Genomic DNA, 26,020 nt, shown 5'->3' with positions numbered 1-26,020 from the left:
CGCTTTGTTGCAGGATTCTCGAACATATTCTCAGTTCGAATATAATGAATTTCCTTGAGACAGAGAAGTTGCTGTCCATGCATCAGCACGGCTTTAGAAAGCATCGCTCCTTCGAAACGCAACTCGCCCTTTTTTCACATGATATCTTGCGAACCATGGATGAAGGGTATCGAACGGATGCTATATTCCTTGACTTCCGGAAAGCGTTTGGCTCGGTGCCCCACTGCACACTCCTAACTAAGGTACTAGCATATGGGATTGATTCCCAAATATGTGAGTGGCTCGAAACTTCTTAAGTAACAGAATCTATTACGTTGTCCTCGATGGTGAGTGTTCATCGGAGGTGAGGGTATCATCTGGAGTGCCCCAGGGAAGTGTGGCAGGTCCGCTGTTGTGTTCTATCTACATAAATGATCTTTTGGATAGGGTGGATAGCAATGTGCAGCTGTTTGCTGATGATGCTGTGGTGAACGGGAAGGTGTTGTCATTAAGTGACTGTAGGAGGATACAAGATGACTTGGAAGGATTTGTGATTGGTGTAAAGAATGGCAGCTAACTCTAAATACAGTTAAATGTAAATTAATGCAGATAAATGTAAATTAATGCAGATGAATAGGAAAAAGAATCCCGTTATGTTTGAATACTCCATTAGTAGTGTAACGCTTGACACAGTCACGTCCATTAAATATTTGGGCGTAACATTGCAGAGCGATATGAAGTGGGACAAGCATGTAATGGCAGTTGTGGGGAAGGCGGATAGTCGTCTTCGGTTGATTGGTAGAATTTTGGAAGATGTGGTTCATCTGTAAAGGTGACCGCTTATAAAACACTAATACGACCTATTCTTGAGTACTGCTCGAGCGTTTGGGATCCCTGTCAGGTCGGATTGAGGGAGGACATAGAAGCAATTCAGAGGCGGGCTGCTAGATTTGTTACTGGTAGGTTTGATCATCACGCGAGTGTTACGGAAATGCTTCAGGAACTCGGGTGGGAGTCTCTGGAGGAAAGGAGGCGTTCTTTTCGTGAATCGCTACTGAGGAAATTTAGAGAACCAGCATTTGAGGCTGACTGCAGTACAATTTACTGCCGCCAATTTATATTTCGCGGAAGGACCGCAACGATAAGAGAGGGCTCGTACAGAGGCATATAGGCTGCCATTCTTCCCTCGTTCTGTTTGGGAGTGGAACAGGGAGAGAAGATGCTAGTTGTGGTACGAGGTACCCTCCGCCACGCACCGTATGGTGGATTGCGGAGTATGTATGCAGATGTAGATGCCCACCGTATCTTTGGACGAAACGTCAGGGACAGAAGAGTTCCATGGACAACGGACTTACAACCCGGAAGAATTCTCGGCAGCTGAGTACAGTAGACATCCGCCTTCCGCAGACCGGAACGCAAAAAGGCCCTGGATCTTAGATGGTGATCGGAACACACACTTCACGTCATATTTCCACAAAATACAACCAGTCCTGTTCGTAATGCTCCCTGGGTAAGGCGAAAAAACACACAAGACTTTTGTGCCGCCTCGGTTTTATCATCACTCACGCGATGCACGTTTGATCTGTGTTTCACTACAACCATTCTGAAGAAATTTGACTTCGAGATCGGCTCAATTGGCTGACGAACTCTCAGAGTCCGAGATGACAGATACTCTTACGTTGAGCTGGATAGTGACGACAGGCAGCCTGCAGATACAAGTCAGTGTGAGTAGGATTCCTATAAACGCAAGGTCCCAAAAAATTTCAGCTTTTTCTTGGAGCTGCCTGGACGGTGCTTCGTGGTCGCAGTCTGACTGGGAACTTCATTCTGTGAGTGCCCAGCACTTGTCGGAGATTATACGTTTCCGTGGCTCGGAATCTGACACTGGATGTTATGTGTTAAATCTCACAAAGAAGGCTTTTATCGAAGCAGTACGCCAGACGTCGCGTCCTCCGTGGTTTCTGAAAGTTCTGAAACGACCTGCCTACATCTCACGCTACGTAACGTGTCTCCTCATCGTGTTTGGCAAACACTCTAACGCCTGATGGCTCCCCACCCGATACACGAATCAACTTCTATACGGCCCGCCCGGTTAGCCGTTCGGTCTAACGCACGGCTTTCCGGACTGGGAAGGAGCGCCTGGTCCCCGGCACGAATCCGCCCGGCGGACTTGAATCGAGGAAAAATGCTCCACGTGGTGCAACACTTGAAGTTAAACGCCTTCAGAAATACGTGTAACTTTGAGACAAATGCAACACATCCGCTTGAAACTATTCTGAAGATGATCTTATTTTATGTTACATTAAATACAAAATGCGTTATCCAATAATACACTCCTGGAAATGGAAAACAGAACACATTGACACCGGTGTGTCAGACCCACCATACTTGCTCCGGACACTGCGAGAGGGCTGTACAAGCAATGATCACACGCACGGCGCAGCGGACACACCAGGAACCGCGGTGTTGGCCGTCGAATGGCGCTAGCTGCGCAGCATTTGTGCACCGCCGCCGTCAGTGTCAGCCAGTTTGCCGTGGCATACGGAGCTCCATCGCAGTCTTTAACACTGGTAGCATGCCGCGACAGCGTCGACGTGAACCGTATGTGCAGTTGACGGACTTTGAGCGAGGGCGTATAGTGGGCATGCGGGAGGCCGGGCGGACGTACCGCCGAATTGCTCAACACGTGGGGCGTGAGGTCTCCACAGTACATCGATGTTGTCGCCAGTGGTCGGCGGAAGGTGCACGTGCCCGTCGACCTGGGACCGGACCGCAGCGACGCACGGATGCACGCCAAGACCGTAGGATCCTACGCAGTGCCGTAGGGGACCGCACCGCCACTTCCCAGCAAATTAGGGACACTGTTGCTCCTGGGATATCGGCGAGGACCATTCGCAACCGTCTCCATGAAGCTGGGCTACGGTCCCGCACACCGTTAGGCCGTCTTCCGCTCACGCCCCAACATCGTGCAGCCCGCCTCCAGTGGTGTCGCGACAGGCGTGAATGGAGGGACGAATGGAGACGTGTCGTCTTCAGCGATGAGAGTCGCTTCTGCCTTGGTGCCAATGATGGTCGTATGCGTGTTTGGCGCCGTGCAGGTGAGCGCCACAATCAGGACTGCATACGACCGAGGCACACAGGGCCAACACCCGGCATCATGGTGTGGGGAGCGATCTCCTACACTGGCCGTACACCACTGGTGATCGTCGAGGGGACACTGAATAGTGCACGGTACATCCAAACCGTCATCGAACCCATCGTTCTACCATTCCTAGACCGGCAAGGGAACTTGCTGTTCCAACAGGACAATGCACGTCCGCATGTATCCCGTGCCACCCAACGTGCTCTAGAAGGTGTAAGTCAGCTACCCTGGCCAGCAAGATCTCCGGATCTGTCCCCCATTGAGCATGTTTGGGACTGGATGAAGCGTCGTCTCACGCGGTCTGCACGTCCAGCACGAACGCTGGTCCAACTGAGGCGCCAGGTGGAAATGGCATGGCAAGCCGTTTCACAGGACCACACCCAGCATCTCTACGATCGTCTCCATGGGAGAATAGCAGCCTGCATTGCTGCGAAAGGTGGATATACACTGTACTAGTGCCGACATTGTGCATGCTCTGTTGCCTGTGTCTATGTGCCTGTGGTTCTGTCAGTGTGATCATGTGATGTATCTGACCCCAGGAATGTGTCAATAAAGTTTCCCCTTCCTGGGACAATGAATTCACGGTGTTCTTATTTCAATTTCCAGGAGTGTATCTTATTATTTTTGCTCCCACACTCGCTAGTCTTATAGCAAAACAAAATCGTCCTGTTCCGTGTACACAGGCCTCAGCAGTGTTGACAACATTTGTCAGCACACGTCCACCCCAGACAGTCCACTGCAATGAAGCAAACTCTGTTGAACAGAATCGTATTACCGTCTACAAGTTTTCTCTCGAAATCTGAGTCTGAAATCCAAGTGGCTGTACTTACCGCTTGCGGTTGATCTTCGGCTGTTTCTGCACCTGAAACAGAAATAATTGGTTTTAGAAAACTGTTGTATTTTTGTGTACTTATTTATTTATTTATTTGTTAATCTTGAGAAGGACAGCGCCATCAAGCTCTCTCTGAAGTGTTACAAGTCATTACGCCATTCTCGACATATACGTTCTCAGAATACATACAGGGTGTTACAAAAAGGTACGGCCAAAGTTTCTGGAAACATTCCTCACACACAAAGAAAGAAAATATCTTATGTGGACATGTGTCCCGAAACGCTTACTTTCCATGTTAGAACTCATTTTATTACTTCTCTTCGAATCACATTAATCATGGAATGGAAACACACAGCAACAGAACGTACCAGCGTGACTTCAAACAGTTTGTTACAGGAAATGTTCAAAATGTCCTCCGTTAGCGAGGATACATGCATCCACCCTCCGTCACATGGAATCCCTGATGCGCTGAAGCAGCCCTGGAGAATGGCGTATTGTATCACAGCCGTCCACAATGCGAGCACGAAGAGTCTCTACATTTGGTACCGGGGTTGCGTAGACAAGAGCTTTCAAATGCCCCCATAAATGAAAGTCAAGAGGGTTGAGGTCAGGAGAGCGTGGAGGCCATGGAATTGGTCCGCCTCTACCAATTCATCTGTCACCGAATCTGTTGTTGAGAAGCGTACGAACACTTCGACTAAAATGTGCAGGAGCTCCATCGTGCATGAACCACATGTTGTGTCGTACTTGTAAAGGCACATGTTCTAGCAGCACAGGTAGAGTATCCCGTATGAAATCATGATAACGTGCTCCATTGAGCGTAGGTGGACGAAAATAAAATGAGCTCTAACATGGAAATTAAGCGTTTCCGGACACATGTCCACATAACATCTTTTCTTTATTTGTGTGTGATGAATGTTTCCTGAAAGTTTGGCCGTACCTTTTTGTAACACCCTGTATACCCTGACGGAAAAAGTATCGTAAGACCGGGGAAGAGTTGTGCGACATTAATGAAAATTGATAGGCGTGTTTACACATCTGAAACACGCTGCATATTCCAATTTTGCGCCAATGGCATGAGAGTGGCGCTAGTGATGCCACTATGAGGATGAAAATGAGGTTTGCTTTAAATACACGCTGTAACGGTGTCAGCAGATAAGATCGATACTGTCACCTGTGGTACAGGACTTCCCCATTACGTCCAACGCTTGGGTGCTATTCCAATGCCGCAGAGCCCTGGCAACAGTGACAATTTGTGGGGAAAATGTGGAGATATGCATTGCAGTTTGGGGGTGAGGGGGAGGGGGGAGGGGGGGGGAGGGCGGCATTCGACTTGGGTAGTTCGTGCAGCAATGTTGACTATAGTTCTGCGGTGGTGTAATGGTCAGCATTTCTGCTTAGTACGCAAGACGACCTGGTTTTGACTCCTGGCCGTGGCACAAATTTTAATTCATTACTTCAGCTTCCAGCATTATCTCTCGTTATTATTGTGCGGATTCCACAGCTGACCTCTAACCTCTGACGAAATTAGAGTTAATCGTCCAAATGAGATTTCACCTCTGCATGATGGGCTCCGAGGCCATGGAAAGCATATTGACATTAGAAAAGAATTAAATGTACGGTTAGTTACAGATGTTCTACAGAAATGCAAAATAAAGTGAAAGCATCATGTTCAATGAATGAAAGGTAATACAAGTAATAAAATTTTTTTGGTACCTAATCCCAACCGAAAACGCATTATTAGCCATCCTTTTTTAACAGACGGCATTGGAACTTCTGAGGCGGAACAGAACGGTACGTCTGATCCTTTCTAAATTTGTTTCTGGACAACCTCAGAACCCGGGGACACATTCCGAAACTGGGCTAAACATCACTAACGCATCCACCATGGGGCACAGGTGTGACATTTTCCATTTGTTTGGGGCACTTAAGGAATCTCTTCATCGGGCAAACTTTTGAAGATGTTAATAGCATAATTCATACAATGAAAACATGACGAAGAACGCAGGACAATAGTTTTGCAAAGAGAGGATACATTCTCTTACACGACGCTTGTGTAAGACACACCACGTGATGGAGACAATGTAGAGAAATAGTACTGTCAAAACAATGTTGACTGATATTGCTAACAAATTCTAGCTCTTAAGAACAAATACATTCCGAGAAAAGAGATTTTGGGCAGCTATTTATTGGGCAACCCTCGTGTTATTCTTACTGCTCTGTTTCTACGCGATTTGGATTATCTATGAAAGTAAATGTTAATATGTCCCAAATTAAAAAATGTTCCCTGACATATTTTTATCCATCATTCAATTTCAGCAACATGAGCTGTCTACAAAGTTTGTAGCAAATTAGGTAGGCAGTGAATTCTAACTTTTTATAGCGCAGAGATCTGCTGTGGGCACAGCAAAAGGAAAAATGAATTTAAGTGGATATGACCAATCGTACCAGATATCTCACCAATCACAAAAGTGTGTTAAACAACGTGGCTTGTAGACGGTTGTAGTGCAGATGGGTACATGGAACCACTTTCCACAGTAACACTCAGTTATAAAACATCGAGTCCGCCGCCGGTAGCTGAGTGGTCAGAGCGACAGAATGTCAATCCTGAGGGCCCGGGTTCGACTCCCGGCTGGGTCGGAGATGTTCTCCGCTCAGGGACTGGGTTTTGTGTTGTCCTAATCATCATCATTTCATCCCCATCGCCGCGCAAGTCGCCGAAGTGGCATCAAATGGAAAGACTTTCACCCGGCGAACTGACTACACGACTTTCTATAGAACAAAGCAGTGCATGTCAGTGATACTGGTCAGCACCTAACCCACTTTATGTACTGAAAGAACATTCGCTGAGATACGTAGTATAATGCTTCTAGTCATTACTACTGTTTTTTATGTAACTTACAATGAGAAAATCGAAAAATTCCACCAGTTGGTGGTAGCAAAATAATACAAACCAGATGAACTTATGGTGGACCTAACTATAGAGAGTAAGTCGACTAAATTCAATTATATAGGAAAGTGCTTGTGTAGAAGAATGAGTGTAAAGAATGTCTGAATTCATGTAACTGGTCTCAGAAAAGCAAGTAGATCACAAAAACATATGCATTACTGGTGCCCAAAAAACACGTGGCACTTACTGTCAAAACGTATCAAAAATCAAAGGAACTACAAACCATATAAATTGAAAAGAATTTACAAAGGTTTAATGATATGGAGTTTCACTAAACTGACTGTATAGCTAATTAGGTGTACTAATACTAAGTAACTGAAGAAATTCTTCCGTTGATGCACGACAGAACTAAGTTCAAAAACGTTGGGGAAAATTTCAGGTTTACATAAATACAAGTCACTTAGAAATGAAATAAACAGGAAATATGGCGAAACTAAGGCGAAATAACTACATGTAAACTGTGAAGAAATCGTAGATGAAACGATTGTTGGACGCAGTGATTCAGCATACAGATAGTCAAAACAACCTTCGTTGAAATAAAAAGCAAGGGCCGTAACATTCACACTGTAACGTGAATTTTGGAAATTTGTGGTAGGATCTTATGGGACCATACTGCTCAGGTCACCAGTCCCTACGCTCACACACTACTTAATCTAACTTAATTAACTTAAGCTGAGGACAACACGCACAGCCATGCCCGAGGCAGGACTCGAACCTCCTACTGGGGAAGCCTAGCGAACCGTGACAAGGCGCCTAAGACCGCGCGGGGTATTCCACTGTTAAATGCAGAGGAGTGAGCGGATAGGTCGTAAGAGTTCACTGAGGGCCTCTTTGAGGGGGAGAGCGTATCTGATGACGCGTTAGAGGAAGAAAAAGGAGTCGACAGGGAAGAGATAGGAAATGAGAATTAGAATGTAGAACAGCTTTGGAAGACTTAAAGAAGGCAGAAGGAATAGATAACACTCCATCAGAACTTCTAAAATCATTGAGGAAAGTGAAACAAAACGATTGTTCACGTTGGTATATAGAATGTAAAAGTCTGCCGATATATCATGTAACTTTCAGAAAAACATCCGCAGCACAATTGCCAAGAAAGCAAGAGAGCTGAAAAGTGCGACAATTATTGCAAAATCAGCTTAAAAACCCCAAGTTGCTGACAAGAATAATGGACGAAAGAATGGAAAAGAAAACTGAGGATGTGTGGATGTGTTAGATGACGATCAGTGTGGTTTACGAAAGAAAAAGGCACCCGAGAGGCAGTTCTGACGCTGTACTTGATAATAGAAGCAAGATTGAAGAAAAGTCAAGGCACGTTCTTCAAGAGAAATGTTCTCAAAAATCACGTTCATAGTGTTTGTCGACCTGGGAAAAGCGTTCGACAATGTAAAATGGCACAAGATGTTCGGAATTCTGAAAAACGGAGGGGTTAGCTATAGGGAGAGATGGGTCATATACAATATGTACAACAGCCAAGAGGGAATAATAAGAGTGGATGACCAAGAATGAAGTAGTCGGATTAAAAAGGGCATAAGACAGGGATGCAGCCTTTCTCCACTACTGTTAAACTATAAATCGAAGATGCAATGACGGGAATAAAAGAAACGTTCAAAATGGGATTAAAATTCAACGTGAAAGGATCTCAATGTTAAGACTCGCTGATAACATTGCTATCCTCAGTGAAAGTGAAGAAGTATTACAGGATCTGCTGAATGGAATCAACAGTCTAAAGAGTACAGAATGTGGATAGGGAGTAAACTGGAAAAAGACCAAAGTAATGAGAAACAGTATTAATGATGATAGCGAGAAAATTAACATCAAAATTAGTGATATCGTAGCAGACGAAGTGAAAGAATTTTGCTACCTAGGCAGCAAGATAACCCAGTTTAGCACTGGTGGAAAGGCATTCCTGGCCAAGAGAAGTGCACTAGTGTCAGACATAAACTTATCTTGAGGACGAACTTTCTGAGATTGTACGCTTGGAACACAACATTGTATGGCAATGAGATATGGACTGTGGGGAAAACCGGAACAGAGGAGAATAGAAGCATTCGAGCTGTGCTGTTACAGAAGAATGTTGAAAATTAAGTGGACTGATGAGATAAGGAAGGAGGTGGTTTTCCGCAAAACCAGAGATGAAAGGAATATATGCAGGACACTGACAAGGAGAAGGGACAGGATGAGAGCACATCAGTTGAGACGTCACGGAGTAACTACACGGTATTGGCGGGAGCTGTAGAGGGTAAAAACTGTAGAGGAAGACGGAGACTGGGATACATCTACACTACTGGCCGTTAACATTGCTACAGAAAGAAGGAATGCTGATGATAAACGGGCATTCATTGGACAAATATACACTACTGGCCATTAAAATTGCTATACCACGAGGATGACGTGCTACAGACACGAAATTTAACCGACAGGAAGAAGATGCTGTGATATGCAAATGATTTGCTTTTCAGAGCATTCACACAAGGTTGGAGCCGGTGGCGACACCTACAACGTGCTACTTGAGGAAAGTTTCCAACCGATTTCTCATACACAAACAGCAGTTGACCGGCGTTGCCTGGTGAAACGTTGTTGTGATGTCTCGTGTAAGGAGGAGAAATGCGTACCACCACGTTTCCGACTTCGATAAAGATCGGATTGTAGCCTATCGCCATTGCGGTAAATCGTATCACGGGATATTACTGATCGCGTTGGTCGAGATCCAATGACTGTTAGCAGAATATGGAATCGGTGGGTTTCAGGAGGGTAATACGGAACGCCGTGCTGGATCCCAACGGCCTCGTATCACTAGCAGTCGAGATGGCAGACCTCTTATCCGCATGGCTGTAGCGGATCGTGCAGCCACGTCTCGATCCCTGAGTCAACAGATGGGGACGTTTGCAAGACAACAACCATCTGCACGAACAGTTCGACGGCGTTTGCAGCAGCATTGACTATCAACTCGGAGACCGTGGCTGCGGTTACCCTTGACGCTGCATCACACACAGGAGCACCTGCGATGGTGTACTCAACGACGAACCTGGGCAAAACGTCATTTTTTCGGATGGATCCAGGTTTTGCATCATGATGGTTGCATCTATGTTTGGCAACATCGCGGTGAACGCACATTGGAAATGTGTATTCGTCATCGCCATACTGGCGTACCACCCGGCGTGATGGTATTGGGTGTCATTGGTTACACGTCTCGCTCACCTCTTGTTCGCATTGACGGCACTTTGAACAGTGGACGTTAGATTTCATATGTGTTACGACCCATGGCTCTCATACGATCCCTGCGAAACCCTACATTTCAGCAGGATAATGCACAACCACAAGCTGCAGGTCCTGTACGGGCCTTTCTGGATACAGAAAATGTTCGACTGCTGCCCTGGCCAGCACATTCTCAAGATCTCTCACCAATTGAAAACGTCTGGTCAATGGTGGCCGAGAAACTGGCTCGTCACAGTTTGCCAGTCACTACTCTTGATGAACTGTGGTGTCTTGTTGAGGCTGCATGGGCAGCTGTACCTGTACACGCCATCCAAGCTCTGTTTGACTCTATTCCCAGGCGTATCAAGGCCGTTATTACGGCCAGAGGTGGTTGTTCTGGATACTGATTTCTCAGGATCTATGCACCCAAATTGCCTGAAAATGTATTCACATGTCTGTACAATAAATACCTGTTCATCATCTGCATTTTTTCTTGGTGTAGCAGTTTTAATGGCCAGTAGTGTAGGAAACAATTGAGAACATAGGGTGCCAGTGTTATTCCGAGACGAAAAGTTGGCACAGGAGAAGAAATCGGGGCGGACCACATCAAATCAGTCAGAAGACTTATGGGGAAATAAAGTAGATTCATATATAGGCTCCCAACATACTCGCCTGACAAAGACATCATAACCAGATGGGAGACATCAGTGCAGCACGTGACAGTTACAGCAATTTCGTGACGTGAATTAAGAAGTGTGTTAAGCGTGAACCGTCATTACGACGTGAGCGACTGACGAATTCAGACTGCAGCGTGCACTCCCTGCAACATCACACCATTGTCCAGTAACTCGCGGCAAGTACTTTTCCATGTACGCTGTAGAACACAAGTGTGCCCACTAAAACCCATGACCCAGTGTTCCCTGCAGGCGGGCTGTGACCTGTTTGGTCGGCTCACCTAGCTCGCAAAGATGACCACCTCGAAGATTCTCAGCCCAGCGCCAAAGGTAACTATGCTATTTGTAGCCGAAACTTAATTTCAGCAACTCTGCGAGAACTAGTACGCCAAAATGAATTGAAAGTAGTAAATTAAACACTGACCGTAGCAATTTAACAGCCAACTTTGAAGTACAAAATACACTGAGGACCCGAATTAAAGCATAACCTTTTCGTAGTTGTCTCTCATTGCTAAGTACTCCGCCCCCGGAGGCTGAATGGTCAGCGTGACGGATTGTCAATCTTCTGGGACTGAGTGCTGTGCTGTCATCATCATCATTCTTTCATCCTCATTGGCTTCAGGTCGCTGAAGTGGCACCCGGCGAACGGTCTGCCCGGCAGGGTGCCGTAGCCATACGATGAAATAGAAAATAAATTGCTAAGTTTGAAATTTGGCTCAAAGGTGCCTACGACGTTCTTGTGTAACGGTGCAGAAGCGTGACCCAGTGGGACACCTCCCTCGGGCTCGGCGACTCTTCGAACAGCAAGGTAAAGACACGTGCGGGAAAAAGGCCGCAGCTCGGAAGTTCATGAGAGGTGTAAGGTGGGTTAATGAGGTGGCGCTGACACCGAACGTCACGAGAACTCTACCCAACGCCTCCGTGGACGTATCACACGTTGAGAAGGTCATCACACGCCCTCTTACACACATTTCACCCCTTAGTTTGACACCTCCGCAATGGAGGTCAGAACCGCGACACCCAGCGCTGAAATCACCAACAGCACTCCTCAGAATCGACACGAAAACGCCTCAGGGAGGTGGCGTAAAAGGCGTCAATGAAACGACCTCTTTCCTTGGGGCGTTGATTCCCACAGATTTCGCAGTCGTAAAAGACAATTGGCAGTGTGGTGAGCGACATGTCGAGGTCCTTGACGATCTTTGACACTGCTGACACCCCCAGAAAGGTTCACTCACTCTCGGAGGGGATCAACAGCTTCACTGACTGTGTGACCGCAGTTTTAGCTTTAGTATACAGGGACCATTCAAAAGCATTCGGCTAATTTTGATTTGATCTAGATGAGCAAATTGTGGTTATGCTTTTCCAGCCCGTCTGTTTCCCATCCTCCTGTAGCGTAATCATGGGGGGGGGGAAGGGAGGGAGAGGATGGGAGGTAATGGGAGGGGAGGTGGGGAGGTGAGGGGAGGGGAGGGGAAGTGAAGGGAGGTGAGGGGGGAGGCGGGGTGAGGGGGGAGGGGAGGCGAGGGGAGGGGGGAGGGGAAGTGAGGAGAGTGGGGAGGTGAGGCGTAGGGAGGGGAGGTGAGGCGTAGGGAGGGGTGGTGGGGAGGGGAGGCGAGGGGAGGGGAGGGGGGAGGGGAAGCGAGGCGAGATGAGGGGGGAGGGGAGGCGAGGCGAGATGAGGGGGGAGGGGAGGGGATTGAGGGGAGGGGGAGGGGATCGAGGGGAGAGGGGAGGGGATCGAGGGGAGAGGGGAGGGGATCAAGGGGAGGGGGAGGGGATCGAGGGGAGAGGGGAGGGGATCGAGGGGAGAGGGGAGGGGATCGAGGGGAGAGGGGAGATGGGGGGAGAGGGGAGTGGGGAGATGGGGGGAGAGGGGAGTGGGGAGAGGGGAGGGGGGAGGGGGGAGGGGGGTCGGGTGACACTGAAACATTATCACGCATCCACCATGGCTGATCTATTTAAAATGTGTGGAGTGAATCCCTGAAGAGCGCCTAAATGCTTGGGAGTGGGCTATGCAGCTGTTGGTTGGTTGGTTTAAAAGAGGGGGGGGGGGATGGGACCAAACTGTGAGGTCATCGGTCCCTTGTTCCCAGTAGAACAATCACCGAAGGGAAAGAAGAAAATAAAAAAGACGTATGGCACAATAACAGGAGAAAGGAAAAACCAGAAGAACGACAGAAGGGCAACAAACACTACAATGGACAAAACAGGACAACCACAGAGAGACGCAAGAAACAAGGAGAAGAGATTAAAAACAAGAATGCAGATTACCATGGCTGGCTGACCATGAGAATAAAAAAGGAGAAGCCAGCCACTTTGCAACATATTAAAACGACCACCCTAAAAGGCCTAGGGTGGAGTCCTCAAAGGGACAAATGACATGCGCTGAAACATTAAAGATAAAACCCACCCTCATGAATAAAACGTAAAACTAAAGCTGCTGTTGACGCGCTGTCACCCAACACCGAAGGTAGGGTGCTGGGAGTTAAAAGTCCGCCGCAGAACGGCTAAAAGTGGGCAGTCCAGCAAAAGGTGGGCCACTGTCATTTGGGAGCCACAGGGACACTGAGTTGGGTCCTTGCGACGGAGGAGGTAACCATGTGTAAGCCACGTATGACCAGTGTGAAGCAGACAGAGGACAACTGATTCCCTGTGAGAAGCACACAGGGAATACTTCCACAATGTCGCAGTCTCCTTAATGACTCGCAGTTTGCTGTGCATACCATTACACCACTCCGTCTCCCAAAGCTGGAAAATCTTGCGGCATAAGACAGAACGCAGGTCAGTTTCAGAGATGCCCATCTCCACGTAGCCTGTTTGGCCAGCCTGTCAGCAAGTTCGTTGCCTTGGATTCCGATGTGTGCTGGGGTCCACACAAGCGCCACTGAGCGACTGGACGGTTCCAGTTCATAGATGGACTCCTGGATGGTCGCTACCAAAAGATGGCGAGGGTAGCACTGGTCTATAGCTTCTAAGCTGCTCAAGGAGTCACAACAGAGAAGAAACGACTGACCAGAATAGGAACGGGAATACCAAAGTGCACGTGATATGGTGACAAGCTCTGCAGTGAATACACTGGAGCCAGCGGACGAGGAATGCTGTTCAATACGGCTTCCGTGGACATAGGCGAAGCCAACATTACCATCAGCCATCGAGCCGTCGGTGTAAACAACTTAAGAGCCCCAGAACACGTCAAGAATCGAGTGTGACAGCGGAGAGCGGTGGGGTTAACTGAGTGCTTAGGGCCATGCAAAAGGTCCAGACGAAGCTTCGGTCGAGGCACACACCATGGAGGAGTCCGTTAATGGACCTCAAGTAGATTTGGTAAAGGGGAGGACTCCAGTTCGGAGAGAAGGGATCGCAAGCGAACCGCAATGGTGAGCCCTGACCTGGGCCGCCGGTGCTGGAGATGAACTGCCGTGGGTGGGAAAAGGAGACGGTAGTTCGGATGCTCAGGAGAACTATGAATGTGTGCAACATAACTGGCGAGCAGTTGTGCACGTCGGATCCGCAACGGAGGAATTCCGGCCTCCACCAGGACACTCGTCACTGGACTCGTTCTAAAAGCTCCTGTCGCTAGGCGAACGCCACAGTGGTGTACTGGGTCGAGGAAACGCAACGCCGAGGGCACCGCCAAACCGCTGTTCTAGCACTTCTTAGCAGGCATGCAGAATCACTGGGGTGTCGTGGGATTGCCTGCCGGCAGGCGCTTGGGACTATGTCACAGAATTCTCAGACTACAGACAGGGTTGGATCGTCCTAGGGTTTCCAGCACTATCAAAGGCTGTCAAGAATGTCGTTATGTTGCTCTTCGCATTGCAAAGTATCAGTTTCCACTATGAAACGTGTGGGAGTCGACGTTCCATATGGTAGTGTCGTTTTATTGACGCCCTTTATACCAGAACTTTTCAGTTCTGAGCGGTGGTGAGTCTGAAATGTCTTTCTGAGCCACTCATAAGAATTTTAACGCCAGGTGACGTTTCGCTGACCTCCTTTGCAGATGCGTCAAGAAGGGGTGAAATGTGTGTAAGAGGCGGTGTGAATACGGTGTCTCATGTCCGCAGTGGAGTTTGGTACGATTGTGGTGAAATTTGTTGCAATTTAACATGACAAAGTCATCTTACACAGATGAACTTCCAAGCTTTGTCTTGTTTACTGCGCGAATGTAGACACCTTGCTGTATGAAACATTGCGGAGCCCCTGTGAGCTTCGCACAGCACCACGCGTATGTAACATTACAAAGGATGTCCTCAGTCACCTTTGAAGCAAATCTGAATCTTCTACGTCACAATGGGATACAATTACCGGGTTTCGAAAAAGTAATACTTTAATTGTGTTGTGCAGTGCACGAGGTGTGTGAGAAAAGTACATCTACATCTACATTTATACTCCGCAAGCCACCCAACGGTGTGTGGCGGAGGGCACTTTACGTGCCACTGTCATTACCTCCCTTTCCTGTTCCAGTCGCGTATGGTTAGCGGGAAGAACGACTGTCTGAAAGCCTCCGTGCGCGCTCTAATCTCTCTAATTTTACATTCGTGATCTCCTCGGGAGGTATAAGTAGGGGGAAGCAATATATTCGATACCTCATCCTGAAACGCACCCTCTCGAAACCTGGCGAGCAAGCTACACCGCGATGCAGAGCGCCTCTCTTGCAGAGTCTGCCACTTGAGTTTGCTAAACATCTCCGTAACGCTATCACGCTTACCAAATAACCCTGTGACGAAACGCGCCGCTCTTCTTTGGATCTTCTCTATCTCCTCCGTCAACCCGATCTGGTACGGATCCCACACTGATGAGCAATACTCAAGTATAGGTCGAACGAGTGTTTTGTAAGCCACCTCCTTTGTTGATGGACTACATTTTCTAAGGACTCTCCCAATGAATCTCAACCTGGTACCCGCCTTACCAACAATTAGTTTTATATGATCATTCCACTTCAAATCGTTCCGCACGCATACTCCCAGATATTTTACAGAAGTAACTGCTACCAGTGTTTGTTCCGCTATCATATAATCATACAATAAAGGATCCTTCTTTCTATGTATTCGCAATACATTACATTTGTCTATGTTAAGGGTCAGTTGCCACTCCCTGCACCAAGTGCCTATCCGCTGCAGATCTTCCTGCATTTCGCTACAATTTTCTAATGCTGCAACTTCTCTGTATACTACAGCATCATCCGCGAAAAGCCGCATGGAACTTCCGACACTATCTACTAGGTCATTTGTATATATTGTGAAAAGCAACGGTCCCATAACACTCCCCTGTGGCACGCCAGAGGTTACTTTAACGTCTGTAGACGTCTCTCCATTGATAACAACATGCTGTGTTCTGTTTGCTAAAAACTCTTCAATCCAGCCACACAGCTGGTCTGATATTCCGTAGGCTCTTACTTTGTTTATCAGGCGACAGTGCGGAACTGTAAAGTAGTGAGACTTCTTTTCTGCCAGCGAAAGCTCTTACTTTTTTTCAAACAGCAACATTGTCCCCTTCAAAGTATTTGCATTCGACAGCTGTACGCTGCCGGAGTCGTCGTTCCCAGTCTTGGCAGCAGCACTGAAAGGCTTCAACTGTTATGGTCATTCTTTCGAATGTTCTCCAGTCCCAAAATGACATCCGTTTAACCCATTTTTCAATTTCGGGAAAGTGTCTCAGGCACTCGGATCAGATGAATAGGGGACTGTGGAACTAGAGTAATGCCTTTCGAAATCAAAAATTCTGTGATGATAGTGGATGCGTGACAATGGGAGTTGTCGTGATAGCAGCATCCACTTTTCTGCAATATCCAGTCCAGTCGATTCATTCTTTTCCTGACCGTTTGAGGGGACATGTCTGTAAAAAACTTCCCTGACAGTTTGTCCTAGATCAACAGATCCTTTATGCACGATACTCTTGTCAATACGTCAAATCACTATTACGTTTATCTTTTATCTGCTCATTCGACGTATTTCGGTTGAGAAGTACTAACCTAACCTGTAGTCTCTGTGCGCCACTCCGCACTTTGCCGCTTCGTCTCAGGATCGTCCTCAAAAATCCAGGATTCATCACCTGTGATCACACTGCTGACCTATTCGTGGTCATTGGTAATTCTTTCAAGAATATTAACATACACGTTTCTTCGGTTGTCTTTCTGCTCAACCCAGAGGTTTTTCGGCACCATTTAGGCCATTTTGTCACAAATCTTTCTCATATGCAAATCTTTGGTCAAAATTCGATGTACAATGGAAGTATTTAACAGGTCACCCATCATCTTTATTGTTAAACGTCAGTCTGACCTCGAAAGACGACACACACGTTCGGTGTCTTGTCGGTTTCTGAAACTGAAAGTCTCGCTGGGCGAGATTCATCTTCAACCTGTTCTCGGCCTGCCGGTCTGTCAATTTGACGTCACTTCGGCGACCTGCTGCCGATGATGATGATGATGATGATGATGATGATGATGATGATGATGATGGCAGCACAACACCCAGTCCCTGGGCGGAGAAAATTCCCCGACCCAGCCGGGAATCGAACCCGGGCCCAGAGGATTGTCAATCCGTGACGCAGACCATTCAACTACCAGGGGCGGACCCAAAAACGATTTGCGCCGTCGATAAACTTATGCTCTCGTAGATTTTCCAAGTTTAACACAAAATTTGATTGCATAACATTGCTCTAAATTTCGCTGTCCCATTCTCGTAATACGCAACACAAACACATCTCCACTGATGGCGCTCTCAAAAATCACGTGATGGCTGTATCGAGCTTAAACTCTGACTAAAGCCTGGTCTACACGTTACGTTTTGTCGTCAGCCTTGCATGAGCATGCTAGATTGTGGTTGGAAACTTGACAGTCTTGCATGAACTGAATGAAGTTTGACAAATTCGCAAAAAGACTGTTGTGCTGGAGCTTTGTGTACACGCAAAACTGCCGACAAGTCTATGCCTGTAAACCCACGTCACTATTATCGCTCTAGCTCTGCTCTGCTCTGCTGCCATTCTACTCTCAGTAACGCTAGGGGATCCAGCTGGAATGAAAAGGAGTTAAGCAACAAAAATCACTTTTAATTTTCGTGGCCAGCAACAATTACTTATTGCGTCTCTCAAACAAAGTTAGGCAATTCAATGTGTTTGTAGCGCCAGCCAGTCACTAAAAGGCTTAATATTGCGGTTAGTTTCTCTAGGGGGCTGATGGCCATCCTTATGACACTCGTCTTTTTCTACATGAAGCTGGTATCTGTACAGATACCATTGGTGATCTTGTAGCTCTCGAAAAAATGAAATTATAATTAAATCCAGACCTTTAGCTGTTTACAGGCGTTGATAATTATCAACAGGGACAGCTGAAAAATGTGTGCGCTGACTGGGACTCCAACCCGGTACCCCCGGCTTACATGGCAGACGCTCTATCCGACTGAGCCATCGAGGGCACAGAGGACAGTGCGACTGCAGGGACTTATCCCTGCACGCTCCCCGTGACACCCACACTTTCCAACTTTCTGTGCAGACACTACATTTGTAGTGCCCCTGCCCACCATATTCATTTTCAACTGTCCCCGTTGATACTTATCAACGCCTGTAAGCAGCTAAAGGTCTGGATTTCATTATAATTTCACTCCTCTTTTTCAGCGTGTGAGGTTAGAAGCGTTAACAGTTTACAGCACGTTTCTAAGTCCAGAGGCAAGTAGGTGCACCAATCATCTTGCTCCCGCTGTAGTTCTCGGAGAAAATTCACATGGTAGATTCTCCCTCTGTTCAGTAACCTAACCCAGGTACATCTTGAAGGGGATGTGGACTGTTTTCTTCTTCAGTTTAAGAGCACATAGCGCAATCGTCGTCACCAGCAATTCTTCCTACATGACTGTTTTGGAAAAACTGAGAAAAAGACCAGGTGGAAGTATGAATAGCGTACAGGGTGACAATTTATTGAACTATATGAAAAAAACCTAAATTGGCTACAAACACTTGATTCACGACACTAGATGTTCGGATTTAGGTTATGTTCGATATGTCTGCCATCATTATCGATGTTGTGGCGCAGATGAATGGCGAATTTCTTCATGACCCGCTGAAGTGTCCGAATATCGGTGATGATGACCTTCTGAATGGCTGTTTTCCGCCCAGCAATGGTTTTGGAGTTATTGCTGTACACGATCTTTAGTACAACCCCACAAAAAAGCGTCCCTTGTGTTCGGATCCAGGGGAATATGGCGGCCAATCGAAACCCATGCTATTGGCCTCTGGGTACCCCAGAGCCAGAATGCGGTCCCCAAACTGCTCCTTCAGGACATCCAGCAGTCCCCTGCTTCGATCGGGTCGAGCTCCGTCTTCCATGAACCACACCTTGTAGAAGTCAGGCTCCGAACCGTGCGCGGCTCGTGTCCATCCCGTTTATGGTTTGTCATCTTCTCTTACCGTACTGCCGCCTCGTTTTCTTATTCCATTCTCTGGCGTCGCTAACTTCCTGCCTTACCTCCCCGTGAGTGGCAGCAGCAGCACTTATCGGGCACGGAGTTCAGTCGGGACACAGCAACAGTGAAGTCGAGGACGGACGGCCAGTAAGGTGCGGACAGCCAGTGCCCGCCGACCGCTGGCGACACACATGAACTGTCCGACGAAAGAACACTGGAGTGGGACGACCTTTGGTTGGTCGTTCGGTTTGTCATCTCATCGGGCGACGTGTGTTTGGTCTTTTGACCGTTGCTGGGCCTCGTCAGTAGACGTGGGTCCGTTCCTTCATTGTGCAGAGATGTCGTGGCCAATACGTAAGAGTTACCTCTGCATGGTTCAGTCCGAGCTAGTGTGCCCGGATCCTAACAGACAGCGAGTTGAGTCGGGTTGGAGCTGCAATCAGCTTCGGATAGCCAAGACTCGTCCGACCGTTGGCAACACACGTAACTTCAGTGGAATGACCTGGGTTGGTCGTTCGGTCGGTCGCCTCATCGGACGTGTATTTGGTCGTCGACCGCTTGTGGAAACTTATATACAGGGTGAGTCACCTAACGTTACCGCTGGATATACACTCCTGGAAATTGAAATAAGAACACCGTGAATTCATTGTCCCAGGAAGGGGAAACTTTATTGACACATTCCTGGGGTCAGATACATCACATGATCACACTGACAGAACCACAGGCACATAGACACAGGCAACAGAGCATGCACAATGTCGGCACTAGTACAGTGTATATCCACCTTTTGCAGCAATGCAGGCTGCTATTCTCCCATGGAGACGATCGTAGAGATGCTGGATGTAGTCCTGTGGAACGGCTTGCCATGCCATTTCCACCTGGCGCCTCAGTTGGACCAGCGTTCGTGCTGGACGTGCAGACCGCGTGAGACGACGCTTCATCCAGTCCCAAACATGCTCAATGGGGGACAGATCCGGAGATCTTGCTGGCCAGGGTAGTTGACTTACACCTTCTAGAGCACGTTGGGTGGCACGGGATACATGCGGACGTGCATTGTCCTGTTGGAACAGCAAGTTCCCTTGCCGGTCTAGGAATGGTAGAACGATGGGTTCGATGACGGTTTGGATGTACCGTGCACTATTCAGTGTCCCCTCGACGATCACCAGTGGTGTACGGCCAGTGTAGGAGATCGCTCCCCACACCATGATGCCGGGTGTTGGCCCTGTGTGCCTCGGTCGTATGCAGTCCTGATTGTGGCGCTCACCTGCACGGCGCCAAACACGCATACGACCATCATTGGCACCAAGGCAGAAGCGACTCTCATCGCTGAAGACGACACGTCTCCATTCGTCCCTCCATTCACGCCTGTCGCGACACCACTGGAGGCGGGCTGCACGATGTTGGGGCGTGAGCGGAAGACGGCCTAACGGTGTGCGAGACCGTAGCCCAGCTTCATGGAGACGGTTGCAAATGGTCCTCGCCGATACCCCAGGAGCAACAGTGTCCCTAATTTGCTGGGAAGTGGCGGTGCGGTCCCCTACGGCACTGCGTAGGATCCTACGGTCTTGGCGTGCATCCGTGCGTCGCTGCGGTCCGGTCCCAGGTCGACGGGCACGTGCACCTTCCGCCGACCACTGGCGACAACATCGATGTACTGTGGAGACCTCACGCCCCACGTGTTGAGCAATTCGGCGGTACGTCCACCCGGCCTCCCGCATGCCCACTATACGCCCTCGCTCAAAGTCCGTCAACTGCACATACGGTTCACGTCCACGCTGTCGCGGCATGCTACCAGTGTTAAAGACTGCGATGGAGCTCCGTATGCCACGGCAAACTGGCTGACACTGACGGCGGCGGTGCACAAATGCTGCGCAGCTAGCGCCATTCGACGGCCAACACCGCGGTTCCTGGTGTGTCCGCTGTGCCGTGCGTGTGATCATTGCTTGTACAGCCCTCTCGCAGTGTCCGGAGCAAGTATGGTGGGTCTGATACACCGGTGTCAATGTGTTCTTTTTTCCATTTCCAGGAGTGTATTTCGTAAACCACATCAAATGTTCCGTAGATTCACTGCCCCGTGGTTTGTGAAACCCGCTTCATCGGTAAACAGGTAGAACTGCAACGCATTCTCTGTTAATGCCCATTGACAGAATTGCACTCGATGATTAAAGTCATCACCATGTAATTGCTGATGTAGCGACACATGAAACGGGTGAAAGCGGTGACGATGCGGTATGCGCATGACACTACTTTGACTCAGTCCACTGGCTCTCGCAATGTCCCGTGCACTCATGTGCGGGTTCATGGCAACAGCAGCTAACACACCAACTGCACCCGCTTCTCCTCTGACGGGTCTGTTACGGACCCGCTTGCGTGCTACGACCATACCTGTTGCATACAGTTGGCGGTAGATGTTTTGCAATGTGCGGCACGTTGGATGCTCTCTGTCCGGGTACCGTTCTGCATTCACACTGCGGGCTTCAGCTGCATTTCGTCGACAGTCGCCATAGATGAGTATCATCTCCGCCTTTTCAGAGTTCGAATACACCATGGTCACAGTTCCTACAACACTACACTATCACAGACGTCTGGTAACACGGTGTACTACAGTTGGTCTGCGTGCGGAGACGAATGCAGAATAACAATACCAGCAAGCGCTACATGCGGACACTGCGACAGCTAGACCAAACCACAACAGTGCACTACAGCCACACTCGTAAACACGGTCGTCATCGTAAACATGTCCCTGCAGATGCTGCTCGCCGATCTTGGCCCGTGTTTGTTACAACACGCAACTGAACGTCGGAGGTTTCAAGCGTCAACTTTAGGTTACAATATCTCCGGATGTAATTAACATTTTACAATGCAACAAACGGCACTGATTACGTATTTGTTTATATGTTCAGATGTGCTAACAAAACTAACGTGGTTCCATTTAAAAAAACGTAGGTTTGTGTTAAAAAACATACTTCCGTGCATTTTTGTATGGATCTGTGGAATCGGTTCGTCAGTATTTGATGTGGTTTACAACATAACATATATCCAGCGGTAACGTTAGGTGACTCATATATATGTGGGGGGCGGGGGGGTGCGCCCACGCGCGTGACACTTGCCATTTTTCGTTGTTGTTTCACGGTGATTGGTTGTAGGATTAACCGTGTTCTTGGTGGTGTTTACGTGGAACTGTGAGCAGCTTTCGTGATTTCCATTAAGCAGGTGAATGCTGTCTGCGTACTGGAGTATTCAATCGGTCGGTTGAAACAGAGCAAGGAGTGTGTGAGGTGGAATTGATTAGGCTGATGGTTGGTTCCTCAGCCGTCCCTAGGTATTGTTGCCACCCTACTGTTTAGTGTTACTCTTGGCTGTCTGTCTCACCTAAACTGTGGTTAGTATTTCCTCCCCAGGCCGACCCTTGGAACACTTCTGAGCACCACTGTTCGGTCTTTGTGATTGTCATTTTATTTGGTCGCAGGTACTGTGCCAGGACTTCAGCAGTATATTAATATTGTCTGTTTCATGTTTAGTATATGGCCTTCAGCCGTGTTTCATTTAAAATTCTTGTTGCTCTGTACTTAGGCCTTCAGCCGTGTTTGTTTCAGAATCTGTGGCTATAGTATCTGAATCCTTTCATGTAAGGTTTCTGTTTAATTATCTTGAATTCTTGAAACGGCCTTCAGCCGTGTTCTGTAAATGTTTATCTTATATTTGTCTTTAATTATTCTTGAGTAATTGTTTGGGCCTTCAGCCGACAAGATATTTCAAGTTTTCTCAAGATATTTTTCTGTTGTACTGTGTACAAGCTTATCTTTAAAGTCTCTCTTTTATAATGTAAAAAAAGTTTGTGCTTTCAGCCGAAGAATTAATTTGAATTTTCCTTATTATGGCCTTTAGCCGAAGTTTGTAAATGCTTGGCTTCTCAAGAATTTCCTTAGCTGATTTGAAGTAGCGAGAAGATATTGCAATTTTACTTAAGTAAGGCCTTCAGCCGTTTTAGAGGGAATCATTTTAACTTATTTGGGAGAACTTACTTGAGCCCTGAACTGTGAATTGGTCTTTGTTGTTTTAAAGAGAAAACTGTGCATTGGTTTGAGGAGTAATGTTGTGCGTGTTCTTGTATAACTAACAGAATTGACTTTGGCCCCTTCGCACAACCTGATCCGCTCTGTTCTGTGACACCAGATCCCAGGGTCACTTTGGATAATGAGGATGAAATCCCCTTCCAAAACCTTCACGTACAGTCCGTTAGTCTCCGTGCCATCAAGTAATGTGGCACCGACTGTACCGTGACTGGACATCGCACACCACCAGTCACCCGTTGAGGGTGAGGAGATTTCTCGATCGCGAAATGCGGATTCTCAGTCCCGCAAATGCGCCAGTTTTGCCTATTGAGGAACCCATCCAAATGAATGTGGACTACGTCGCTAAACCAAACCATACAGCGCATACTAATTCCCACCGTGCCCGACGGCAAACCGTGCATTTTGAACGTGCTAACGCAAACCGTTCAGAAGTTATGACGATTTTATTTCACGTAGTTCGGTAATTCTCACCCTGTAGCTGAGTGATTTGTGTCAGTCTTGTTGCCAACTTTGCATGAGCACACAAGACTGATGACAAAACATTACTTGTAGACCGGGCTTAAGCTTCTGGAAGGGGTGAACACATCGGTCTGCCCAAGTAGAAGGAGACACCGTTGCCAGATCGCTGGCGATGTTGCCAGTCTCGTCCTTTTGTCACACACCTCGTACTTCTGGGGGGTTCATTCCTCTGTTGCTATGAGTAGCAGTGTTAAGAAGTGAAATGCGATGGCGCGCGCTGTATACAGGCTGACCCAACCCATGCAGAGGCGTCCAGCGCTTACCGGAGAGGGGCTGCGACTGCTGACGAGGCTGCTCGTCGACGGGCGCCGAGTCGACGAAGCTGCTGTGCCTGGAGGCGATCAGCAGCAGGCAGGCGGAGGCGGCGAGGGCGGAGAGCGCGGGGGCGGGCCGCATGCTGCTGGGGTGCCTCCTCTCTGGCTGGCTGTCTTTCCCTCTGTCACTCACTGCACGCGCGCGGCCAGCGGTCTGGAACACACACAGCCAGTCTCGTCAGCACCTTCATCCAGCGGACACAGGCGTGCCTGTGTAGTTGACACCCTGTTCAATTGTAAGTACCTGCTGCTTAGGCATCCACAAGAGGGGGAATATTCTAAAAGTGCCATTTTTTAATCAGAAAAAAAAAATGGTTCAAATGGCTCTGAGCACTATGGGACTTAACATCTGTGGTCATCAGTCCCCTAGAACTTAGAACTACTTAAACCTAACTAACCTAAGGACATCACACACATCCATGTCCGAGGCAGGATTCGAACCTGCGACCGTAGCAGTCGCGCGGTTCCGGACTGAGCGCCTAGAACCGCTAGACCACCGCGTCCGGCCAAATCAGAAAATAAAAGTAGCCAGCAGAACTGTCAGTGGTTAACACGCCCAAAATTAAAGAGAGAGGAAATAAACATTAAAATTTTTTATTCAATTTAAGAACATTTTTGCTTACAAAACTTCTCATCTGATACTGTTAATTCAGTTATCGCATTCTTTTGGTGTCTTCAATTTTTTTTTAAGTTCACTGACATAATAATAAGAGATTCAATGAAAGTATGTCTTGAAACCTAACGTTTTTTTATTTACAGAAAGAGTAACCCAGGCCAACACGTAAATAGGTGAATACGGGAAGCCTCCTTAAACACACACAAATTTCACAGCACAACCCACTACGACTTCGTACACTTCCCTGGCGTAATAACTGCTGATATTCTTCACGGGTTCGCAGCCGGATCACGTCGTCGTCCAGACACAATATTTCGGCGGACCAGCTGGCCACCATCTTCAGGTGAGTTAATGCTCGTGCACTGCCTCCCCAGAACTGAATTCAGCCTCAACGACGGAAGCCTTTATACATCACGGACAGAGCACCGCGTATGGGAGAGATGATGGGCAGCGCCTCCTGCAGGCAAGTAGACACGCAGCGTGCCTGTTGGAGAAGACGGCATTAATGATAAGTCGCAACAGCACTAGCTGGAAGAATCCAATGATCGAAAAGAAGACCGTTGTTGTTTGATGTCGGATTCCATGTCTTACTTAGAGGAAAACCTTTATGCCTGTTAATAATATTACTTGATAATATAATTTCAATGCATTCCCCAAGAACACATTACCAATAGCGAGAAGCAGGTGAGATCTATCGTGTCTTGACATACATAATTCTGTGTCCTTCGTTACGGCAGTGTTCCGCCACTGCCGACTTCTCAGGCTGGAACAACCGAGTGTGCCGATGATGTTCCCCACACCAGTCCTGAATAGTTCGAACAGTTTGACCAATATACTTCTGAGCCGTGGTAAAAATTGCTAAGAGTGCGCCTCAGCGCATTGTGTGAAGCAGTCGCCCTTCGCTTCTGGCGGTGGCGCCGCTGTGGCAATCGCAGCTTTGGTGTCTCCCTCTGGTGGGAAAAGGGAAAAGTTGCCTGTTCACGTGCATTTAAGGGGCGCTATGAGCCAGGCCAGTTGGTCAGTCTGGGTGAGCCTGGCGTCAATCTGGGGTCACTCTCTCGTCCCCAGCTTGCTACTCTGTCTCTCGTCGGAATTTGAGGCGCAGTGAGAGAACTCAGCGAGTGGTCGCCCGGTCGGGGCTTAGTTCCTGCATCTGAGTCTGCGCGTTAGGCCACCAGTCTGCTCGAGTTTGCTCAGGCAATGGTCATTGGCGGTTGGATCGATCGGTTGGTCGGTCGCGAACTGAGACACGAGATGACTTGTCCGCCTGGAGCGTCGGCGCATGCGAGGTCCCCACGTGAGTCCAGTGGGCCGCGGCGTATAGCGAGGT

At 48.1% G+C, this 26,020-nt stretch overlaps 1 protein-coding gene across 2 annotated transcripts in view; it reads right to left on the bottom strand.

The window, feature by feature from the left end:
• LOC124718993 overlaps positions 1–26,020 on the bottom strand; it is a 661,726-nt gene that overhangs the window by 272,442 nt on the left and 363,264 nt on the right. For both annotated transcript variants that reach the window (XM_047244663.1, XM_047244664.1), the window contains exons 2-3: positions 24,024–24,228; positions 3,952–3,983 (exon numbers count right to left, since the gene is read on the bottom strand). In XM_047244663.1, the coding sequence (XP_047100619.1) occupies positions 3,952–3,983; positions 24,024–24,156 (165 nt within the window). In that variant the 5' untranslated portion in view covers positions 24,157–24,228. The remainder of the gene's footprint in view (positions 1–3,951; positions 3,984–24,023; positions 24,229–26,020) is intronic.

This window comes from Schistocerca piceifrons, chromosome 10 (genome assembly GCF_021461385.2).
Source record: "Schistocerca piceifrons isolate TAMUIC-IGC-003096 chromosome 10, iqSchPice1.1, whole genome shotgun sequence".
Classification (NCBI taxonomy): domain Eukaryota; kingdom Metazoa; phylum Arthropoda; class Insecta; order Orthoptera; family Acrididae; genus Schistocerca; species Schistocerca piceifrons.
Note: the sequence above shows the minus strand (reverse complement) of the source record. Positions and strands in the feature narration are given on the sequence as shown.